At 45.1% G+C, this 10,278-nt stretch overlaps 1 protein-coding gene across 1 annotated transcript in view; it reads left to right on the top strand.

Moving 5' to 3' along the window:
* The window catches only part of LOC139155829 (double C2-like domain-containing protein alpha), a 42,586-nt gene extending 34,585 nt beyond the window's left edge, over positions 1 to 8,001 (top strand). Inside the window, exons 4-10 of the mRNA XM_070731141.1 lie at positions 1,466 to 1,575; positions 1,693 to 1,819; positions 2,625 to 2,684; positions 4,291 to 4,448; positions 5,372 to 5,453; positions 5,570 to 5,666; positions 7,683 to 8,001. Coding sequence (XP_070587242.1) covers positions 1,466 to 1,575; positions 1,693 to 1,819; positions 2,625 to 2,684; positions 4,291 to 4,448; positions 5,372 to 5,453; positions 5,570 to 5,666; positions 7,683 to 7,822 — 774 coding nt within the window. The 3' untranslated portion in view covers positions 7,823 to 8,001. The remainder of the gene's footprint in view (positions 1 to 1,465; positions 1,576 to 1,692; positions 1,820 to 2,624; positions 2,685 to 4,290; positions 4,449 to 5,371; positions 5,454 to 5,569; positions 5,667 to 7,682) is intronic.
* The last annotated feature ends 2,277 nt before the right edge of the window (positions 8,002 to 10,278 follow it).

Raw genomic sequence — 10,278 nt, forward strand, 5'->3', positions numbered from 1 at the left:
CACACACACATATATATATATATATATATACAATATACCAGGGTGATTCGACACAAAAATGTAACCCTTCCCTGGTACAGAGCTGAAGGGATTGGATACTGTAGCCTAGGGGATAATTCTCTGCCTTATAAGGCAAAGGTTGCAGGTTCAAGTCCCAGTGGGTATGGCTAGCTGATGAGGCCAAAATAAGGCCGAAATAGATCTATCCTAGTCTCCCTTAATTTTCAAATTCAGCTTAAACATGTGACATACATATATATATACACACATATACCCACTAAAACTCTCATTGTGTATTGGACTAACTAACTAAATAAATAAATGAATAAATAAATAAACAAACAAACAAACAAACTACCTGAGCCTTAACAATTTAGCAAGATAAAGATGGGGAAGTATTGCAAATCCATTTATATCCTGGTTTCCTAGTACTCAGGAGAAGGAATAGATTCAAAGCTTTGCTGTACAATTAGTCTTTAACCATTACAAGGAAACTGAAAAAAGTTTTTCACATTTACCACTGTTACAGTATTCCCATGGTCACAGAGTTAAAATTCAGGTGCTTAACAGCTGGTTCATATGCAGGACAATATGCAGAGTCCTGGGGTCACGTGATCACCGTTTGCGATCTTCTGACAAGGGAAGTCAATAGGGAAATTAGTTTTTCTTAAAGACCAGGTTACTAACTTAACAGAGGTAGTGATTCACTTAACAATTCTGGCAAGAAAGGTCATAAACTGGGACAAAATTCACTTAACAACTGTCTTGCTTAACAACAGAAAATTTGGGCTTAGTTATGGCATCCTCGTAAGTTGAGGACAACCTGTAGCAGTTCTTAGAATGCTTGGCTGCATAGCTAGAGGTATAACAAGCAGGAAGAGGGAGATTGTGATCCCGCTATATAGAGCGCTGGTGAGACCCCATTTGGAACACTGTGTTCAGTTCTGGAGACTTCACCTATATTGATAAAATTGAACAGGTCCAAAGATGGCTACAAAAATGTTGGAAGGTCTTAAGCATAAAACTTATCAGGAAAGATTTACTGAATTCAATCTGTATAGTCTGGAGGACAGAAGGGAAAGGGGGGACATGATCGAAACATTTAAAATATGTTAAAGGTTAAATAAGGTCCAGGACGGGAGTGTTTTTAATAGGAAAGTGAACACAAGAACAGGGGGCACAGTCTGAAGTTAGTTGGGGGAAAGATCAGAAGCAACGTGAGAAAATATTATTTTACTGAAGGAGTAGTAAGTAGATCCTTGGAACAAACTTCCAGCAGAGTAAATCCACAGTCACTGAATTTAATTAAACTTACCTGGGATAAACATATATCCATCCTAAGATTAAAATACAGGAAATAGTATAAGGGCAGACTAGATGGACCATGAGGTCTTTTTCTGCCGTCAGTCTTCTAGGTTTCTCAACTGTTCCGTTCTTCCCTTTCAATTCCCTTTTTTCTGCTCAGGCCAACAAACTGAAGACACGCACCCAGCACAACACTCTGAATCCTGTATGGAATGAGGTCCTCATCTACAACGGGATAACCGCAGAGGACATGGCTCGCAAAACCCTGCGGTGAGATAAAACTCCACCTTCCTTGCTTCAAATCTCACGCCTTGGCCCCTTTTCCCCTCCCGTGCTCCCTTCCCTCGACGTGATTCTCCATTCTTCCTCTCTTTTTCTGCCTCCCAGAATCACCGTCTGTGATGAGGATAAACTGACCCACAACGAGTTCATCGGAGAGACGCGGGTGCCGCTGAGACGCCTGCGCCCCGGCCAAAAGAGACACTTCAACCTGTGCTTAGAACGACAACAACCGGTGAGAACTCAGCCCAAAAAAGGTTGTATAGCCTGCAATGTCTCGGTGATTATCTGCATTTGATTCATTAGTAAGGCTTGGAAGTTCAGAGATACTTTTAGTTACTTTTCTTTGCTGGTCAGTTTGGCTGTCTGCCACCCCCACCCCCTCTTAAGATCCTGCCTTGTGTGAGATGTCCCCCTGCCCACCTACCCCCAGACCCAATTCTCCTACTTTTTACCTGCATTTCACAACTATTTCTACCTTTTCACCAGTTGGAATGATCGCCTATTCCTAGTGGAACAATGCAAAGACAAGAAGAGACTTACACACAGCAATCTGTGAGCCAATTTATTTCATAAACGAATAGCTGTGCCTGGTTTAAAGTTAAGGACTGGTGGGTGAGAGAGACATTTAATCAGGATTTTACTCTTTTGGGAGACAAATCTCCTCAACCCCTTGCCAATGGCCCCAAAAAAAATAAAAATAGACAAGCAACCCAAACCATGTACAGCTTCCTATCATGGCCAGATGTGTTGTCCTGCAAACCATCATTCCATAACAGAGTAGGGAAATCTGCATTGTGGACTCGGGGCCATTTATAGAGTTCAGCTTTCTTAGGGGCAAATAAATGCAGGTTAGTTTTTTTTCCCCACCATCATCGAGAGCCACATATACAAAATACACATAAGTTCTAATGGGCCTGTCATTAGCTTTTTTCATCAGTCTGTCCCATTCTCCACCCTTCTGCGAGGGACCTTTACACCCCTTGACTTTGCTGGGGCCCTTGTTTAAAAGTTGGCTAAATTCTCTCCTATCACAACAGCTGGCATCCCCTTCTTCTATGACTGCAGCCCTGCGTGGAATCTCCTGCTATCTGAGAGAGGTGAGAGTTTTTCTCCCATCTTACTCCCGCCCCAAAGAGGGCACCTTAAATTCCTCAACAGAAGGATAGGGCTGGGGATGGACCACCTACTCCCTGCCAAGGGCTGTTGCCCCATTGGGGGGACCTACCTGCTGAATAGCAGGGCTGGACCAGACCCCAAATAGAGCCACGACCCCTCCCCACCCCCATTTCTTCCCCTTCTACTTACCTTGCCAATTGGCAAAGAAACAGCTCGTGCATGGAAATGATCTGAGCTTGTCAATTGGTCAAGAGTTCCCCCCAGGTTCTCCAATCACCCAAGTACTCGATGTGATGGCCCTCCCCCAATTTCCCCTCCCCAACGTTCTTTCCTAGCAGGCCCGCCCTAGCATGAAGTTAGGATCAGGGCTAGAGGTGGCTGTCCCTGACAAGAGCCATAGGCTAGCAAGAAGTTAAGAAGAAGCTATCTTTGTAGCACGAATTGGCAAAGGGAAGCCCACGGTTGAGATGAAATCCCAGGTCCAGTTTTCCAAACCTGATGCCTTCCAGCCGTGGGGTGAACTACAGTTCATTCCCAGCTAGCATCACTGTCAATTCTGCTGGCTGGAATACTCCTTAGATGTATTTTCATTCAGGGGTCCAAGGGGTGTATGCAGAATGCCCTTGCCCAGCTCACCCCTTCCTCTCTAAATAAACCTTTGGGGTACCTTGGGATCACCCACTGAACCTCTATAGCTGAGGTAGAATCTGGGTCTCCCTGCTCTTAGTCCAGAACCATAGCCATAGGTGGCCTGCTAAGGGGGAACGGTGACGTGTGCTCACCCCAGTGGTTTTGAGTGACAGCGGAGTCCAGCGCACTTCTGCTACTGCACCTGGACAGGTAGAGAAATCACACACGGTGTCCGTGGTGTCCAAAATCACACGGTGTCCGCACGCAATTTCACTACCTGCCCAAGTGCAGTAGAAGAATTGCGCTGGACTCCGCTTGTACTCAGAGCCACGGGGGCGAGCACTCGTCGCCGTTCCACCTTAGCAGCCGACCTCTTTCATACCTCACTCTGGCATGTAGTTGAGGGCAACTGGGAGACTGCTAAGATGGGGAAGGCTGCCCTGGGCTCAAGGAATTCAAAAGCCCAAGGCTGAATGCAAGGCCTTCTAAACGTTTCACCTGGGTCTCAAAATGTCCAAGGCCTAACTGAGGCCTAGTTAACACAGCCAGCTAAGCCAGGGGGTCAGCAAATGTTTCAAGCGATAGACACCACCAAAATTATCCTGTTTATAATGAAGATACCAAATTAAACGTAGTTATTGATAAGAGTTTATATGTTTTTGCCATTCTGCTCAACCTTGGAGGCCATGGTGTCTGTGGGACCCCTGTAGTAACCCACACAATACTTGGTTTGTGAACTCAGTTGTGGTGCTTCATAAATTATGGGTCGTGACCTAGCACTTTATGCAAAGCTAGGCCACTGTGGCTTATTCAGTGAGGCATGAGGTTTTTAAAAAAAAAATTAAGAAAAAAACAATGATGTGTGAACCCAGTTGCAAAAGTTTGTTTGGGAAGGCCGGAGGGTGGGCATTTGACACAAAAGCATTCAATAGCCTTTCCTTTCCCCCCACTGCATAGTTGGAACCCCCAGCTGGCTGGGCCCTGGAAGAAAGGGGTCGCATCCTGCTCGCCCTCACATACATCTCCGAGCGTCGTGGATTACTGGTGTCTATCCTCCGCTGCGCCCACTTAGCTGCTATGGATGTATGCGGCTACTCGGACCCTTATGTAAAAACGTGAGAAATGTGCACAAACAAAGGGAAGAGAGGGGTTCTTCTAATCCAGTGATGGTGAACCTATGGCATGGGTGCCACAGGTGGCATGTGGAGCCATATCGGCTGGCACGCGAGCAGTTTCCCTAGCTCAGCTCCGATGTGCATGTCCGATGTGCCAGCTGATTTTTAGCTCACACAGAGGCTCTGGGAGGGCGTTTTTGGCTTCCAGAGAGCCTCCAGGGTGATGGGGGTGGGCGTTTTTAACCCTCTCCTCCAGCTCCCAGGAAGCTTTTGGAGCCTGGGGAGGGTGAAACACGAGCCTACTGGGCCCACCAGAAGTTGGGAGACAGTCTGTTTCCAGTCCTCCAGAGGGCCTCTGGGGAGTGAGGGAAGCTGTTTTTGCCCTACACAGGCATTGAATTATAGGAGTGGGCATTAGTATATGCGCGATAGTGCATGCGCGCACACTTTTGGCACCTGGGGGGAAAAAGGTTCGCCATCACTGTTCTAATCCTTGGTTAAGATCAACCATGCTTAAGGATGGACGGGGGAGTGGGGAGAAGTCTAGAGGTTTGAAGAGGGAAGGAAGAGATGTAATTTAGTCTCTCCTGTGTCTGCTGCGGACATGAAAGCCTTAGTCTCAAGAGAGGCTCTTTCCTTTAGCCTCCAGTCGATCAAGAGACCATGTGTAATGTTCCCATTTAGGAAAGCTTTTAGAGACTTGGTTTAATAACCCTGGAATTAATGTTCGGAAGATGTCCCATTTGCTGTAGTCATTTCAAATTTTCTCTCTCGGTGCTTTGGATTTACGACTTCTTGTTGAGTTTTTATGGTGGCGCTTTAGTGCTTGCACAGGCTGGTTGTTTTCCTGAGAAGGGGGACAACTGTCTTTATGTGCAGGCTTAATCTCTCACTCTCCCTGTCCCGTCTTGTTCTCCTGGCAGCTACCTGAAGCCGGATGAAGAGAAAAAATCGAAGCATAAAACGACTGTGAAAAAGAAAACTCTAAACCCAGAGTACAATGAGGTAGATAAAGGAGAGAAAAAGAAGGGAATGTACGATTGGGGGGGAGGGGAATTGAAGGCAGTGGAGTCTGATCCTGTACACCCCTAACTTTTAATGCTTTATCTGCCCCGTTACAGGACTTTTTCTATGAGATTGAACGGTCAGATCTTGGTCATAAATCCTTGGAAATCACCGTTTGGGATTACGATATTGGGAAATCAAATGACTTCATTGGTGAGAAGTTGGAAGGAAATCGTCTAGTTTTAAGGGAGAGTCGTTTAGTTTAGCAGACACTGTGGGGGTGTTAATCTGGACTGAAAAGTCTGAGTGTCAATTCTACAAGGACATGAAGGGTCCTTGTTGCTCCCTTGAGCCTGGTTGTTTTCTTGTAGATATTTCATTACAGAAATATCACTGATGTTGTCTAATGATGCTGATGATGGGCAGCACGTAGTGAAGGCCTACCAGAAGTTTTACTACCACATTGTGGGCATGGCTTATGCAGGACACCCTGCATTTTCTTTCAGCATCTTTCAGTGCAAATTGGGTGCTCTGGGGTGCAGCTCCATTTTTGCTATCCCACTGCATTCCCCCTCCCGTCCGTGCAGTAGCCCACCCCTGGTAGTATGGATGATGTTACCTAGTTTGGGTAATGAAACATCTGCAAGAAAACAACTACTGAATTTTTTGGAGTATAAGAGGCACCGGTGTATAAAACACACCTAGATTGCAGAAGAGGAAAACAAGGAAAAAAGAATTCTGAACCAAATGCTATATAAATATATTGTTTAATAAAATACCAATGTAGCAGAATACTTTATACAACCATGTATACTTTTACAAATTTAAAACTTGATAGCTTTAAGACTTGTGGATTTCAACTCCCAGAATACCACCTCTAGTCATGCTAATGGGGTAATTAGAAGGCAAAAACAGCCCCATTTTTGCCTGTTTTTTTCACAAAAATTGGGTGTGCAAAGGGTTTGGGAAGCCTGCAGAAAGTTTCGGGTGCTGGGGAATTGCAAAAATGGTCCAATTTTTGCAAAAAACAACCTTTTGCCCGTTTTTTCACAAAAACTGGGGCATTTTTGCTTTCCCCCAGTTCCTAGGAGCTCTCTGCAGGCTTCTCAGACCCTCTGCCCACCCTACTTTTGTAAACAAAGGGGCCCATTTTAAGCAAAAATAGTATATGGGCGCGGGGCTTTGGAAGGCCAAAATTGGCTGTATTCGGTGTATAAGATGCACCAACATTTCCACCCCCTTTTAGGGTGAAAAAAGGTACGTCTTATACAGTGGTACCTCGACATACGAGTTTAATTCGTTCCAGACCCGAGCTCGTAAGTCGATCAACTCGCATCTTGAACGAATGCCTTTAGACTTTGTTTTTCGCGCCGAGATAACAAGCAAGGAGATTCTTGCGCCACCTAGTGGAAGCTCGGCTCATATCCTGAATTTGAGCTCGGGTGTCGAACAGAAATTTCGCTCGCGTCGCGGCTCATAACTTGGAATACTCGCATGTGGAGCAGCTCGTATCTAGAGGTACCGCTGTACTACGAAAAATATGATAAGCTCAGAGAGTAACCAAGGACTCTTCATTTCAAGTCTGAGCTACAGATATTCTCCTTTATTGGTCTACAGGTATAGCAAGGAGTCTCTTGCTCATTCAGAAAGTTCTCAGCATTCTCCTCAAGAGGCTGAAGACAAGTTACACTGATAATAAAGGCAGGAGAACGCCACAGAAAGGATAGCCATGCAGTGGAGACCTTGTCACTCTCTGGGCTTGGCTGTTTGTTTGCAGATGTTTCATTACCAAACTAGGTAACATCTTCCGATGACGTTACCTAGCTGGTAAAACCTCACCCGATGATGTTGCCTAGTTGTGTGATGACACGACTGCAAGCAGACAACCAAGCTCAACAGGTGACCAAGAATACCACAGCTCCAGCTTGAGCTTAAAATATATTCTTCTTTACTGGATGCTTTTCCAGCCAATAGGAGAACCAACCATTTGCAGACTGGCAAATTTATTTTCAAAGCGGACCCAGAATCCCTCAAGAGAATTTGAGACTGAGATTTCCAAACTTCACAGCCTCCTCCTCCTCCTCCATTCTATATAAACATTTTAAATTGGTTGCTCCGGGGTGGTGGACTGCAGTTTCCCTGGGATCCTGCCCAATGACAGGACTAAGGGAATGTCAACTCCATAACCAGCAGCTTGGAAATTGCAAGAACCTCTTTGTCTCGTTGCAGGTGGGGTGACCCTGGGATTAGGGGCCAGTGGGGAGTGCCGGCAACACTGGCTTTCGTGCCTCCAGACCTCCGACTGCCGCCTGGAACATTGGCACACCCTCACCAACGAGCTCCCAGAATCCTCCACCTTTGGCCCTTGAGGTCCCTGCGATCCCCATAAAACTGCACCCTTCTATCTTGCCTGCCTGCCAAAAAAAAAACAACTGGAGGGGCCCAGCACCCAGAGGCCCCTCTTTTGCACGAGGATGTCTGCACGTTTCAAAACTACTTGTCGTGGGGGACCATTTATGCTATGCTCTAGGGAGGCACTTACTGTAGATGGGAGGCCACACGTGGGGAGGGGGGATTGGGGGCAGATGCAGAAGGGCTGGGGAGCCGAGGAGGAGGAGGAGGCATCCGATGGGCAGCTATTGGAATTGTTAGGTGTCCTAAGCGAGCATCAGATGAGCGAAATCGATAAAAGAATCCCTCCGTCCTTCTGGTCTTTCTCTCCCCCTACTGCTCTTTCCTCTCACTTTGTAACCTAAGAGTGGTTGTGAAATGCTTCTACTTTTGTACAAATTATTGCTGGCTGCAAAACATATTTTTTTAACCTTTCCAAAAAAGAACAAACCGGTCAAAAGGACGAAGTGATTTTATTTTAAAGTCCCCTATATTGCTCTCTCTTTTTTCCACTTGGGCTCTTGTTCCTCTTAACTTAGAAATGTCAGAAGCAATTAACTGTAGTATTTCTGCACCATAAAAAAAAAAAAGGAATAAGCGTCTGCACTGATTTTCCATATGGCTCTGTTCTTCTAATTAAGTTGCTGTCTTCTTCGGATGCATGCTGGCTCAAGCTATGCATTCATTTTTTTATTATTATTATTTCTGTGTCAAGCAATCGTTTTTCACTCTGTCCATCCTATAGTTTCTAAAAGAGGGTCAGAGAAAACAACACTGCCCTCTTTATTTGCTTTAAGTTCAGCACTCTTGTTTTTCCTTCACGTTGGCGAGCTATTCGAATCTGAAAAGATTCTGGGCACATTGAGAGTTGGGAAGGTAGAAGCCAAGAATGTCAAGTCTAAAAGGAGGATAGAGATAGAGCTTTGGAATAGCACATGGAAAAACACAGAATCAGTTTTGTTTGAAGTATAAGTCTACCCACACATTTGAAGTTCACACGACCTTGCCTTGCACCCCCATTAAGGTGCTACCTCAAGCTTAATCAGTGATCGATGACTTATAATTCTCACTTTATTTTTATTTTTCATTTTTGTTTCCTATCATTAGTCTCTTTGAATTTTACATTCGTAGTTTCAGAGCAGTTTTCCATTGAGTTTTATTCGTAATCATTCAGAAGACTTAGCTAAAAAAAACCCTGCAGTTCTATAAGACTTGTAAGTTTATTAAGCATTTTATCACTTTATCATTGCCATGAATAAACATGGTGAGGATTGGCAGCATCATATCTCATGTCTGTGCTTTACAGGAGATTTCTGAAGTTCCCCAGCCTTGAATGCACCAAACAGCAGGAGCTCACACACACTGAACACGTTTGCCAATCTAAACACAATAGGGGACCAATCACAGAATTCCCAAGTGCCGTTAAGGTAGTAAGCTGGGAAATATAATTAAGATTAGTGTGAATCAGTCTCAAATTTGACGTGCTGCTTTCAATGTGCCACTCCTCAGGAGGCCTGGAGATGCTCATTATGTTTTAGTTAATTCCTGATATTGTTCCAGCAAATCGGTTCCCCCCCCACCCCCACCCCATTTTTTTTTTCCTCTCCAGACACCACAATCACCCTCCGTGTTTTCTCAAAACAGTTCAGAGAACCCCTTTACTTTAACAGGCAATTCATCCAGCCCACAGAACCAAGCTAGAAACGTTCTCATCCTCTCTATCAATCTTGAATGGGACTCGTACGACTTAAATGTTTTCTGTAACTTTGCTTCAGACCAACTGATTGGGCAGGTATTCTAACCGATCCAAGGAGCACGCCCAATATTTATTTCTCTTTCCCTAGTCCAAGGGTCATCAACCCACGGCTTTGGAGCCGCATGTGGCTCTTTCATCCCTCTGCTGCAGCTCCCTGTCGCTGGTCAGTGCCACAATTTTGAGAGGAGCTTCCAGTTAGGGTTGGGAAAAGCAGGGCGCGTTCGGAGGAGAGTCTATAGCAAGGGGTGGGTTTTCCAGTAAGCTCCACAATTCATAGGGCTTTCAGTTAGGAGAGGTAGAGGAAAAAGAACAGTGCATTAGGAAGAGACTCTCTGGTGGGGGAACCAGACTTCTGGTCAGTTCCAGAATTGAATGGGGAGGTTCTGATTAGGACATTTATGGCTCTTTGGGTGTTTAAGGTTACCAACCCCTGCCCTAACCTCCATGATACACTTACATTTTTGGACTATCTGCCATTGTTCTTAGAGCCTTTCCATAATTGTTACTTCCTGAAAAGTTCAATAATTTCTTCAATGTTATTTTCCACGCAGCCACCTGCTTTTCTCACTATCTATCTTATTCCATTCAATTTTGTATGGCACCCAACTCCCTAAGGACTCCCTAATACCTGCTACTTTTCTCTCTGGAATTGCTTGCAATTGTGCCTTTTTAGATGTT

This window comes from Erythrolamprus reginae, unplaced genomic scaffold (genome assembly GCF_031021105.1).
Source record: "Erythrolamprus reginae isolate rEryReg1 unplaced genomic scaffold, rEryReg1.hap1 H_7, whole genome shotgun sequence".
Lineage (NCBI taxonomy): Eukaryota > Metazoa > Chordata > Lepidosauria > Squamata > Dipsadidae > Erythrolamprus > Erythrolamprus reginae.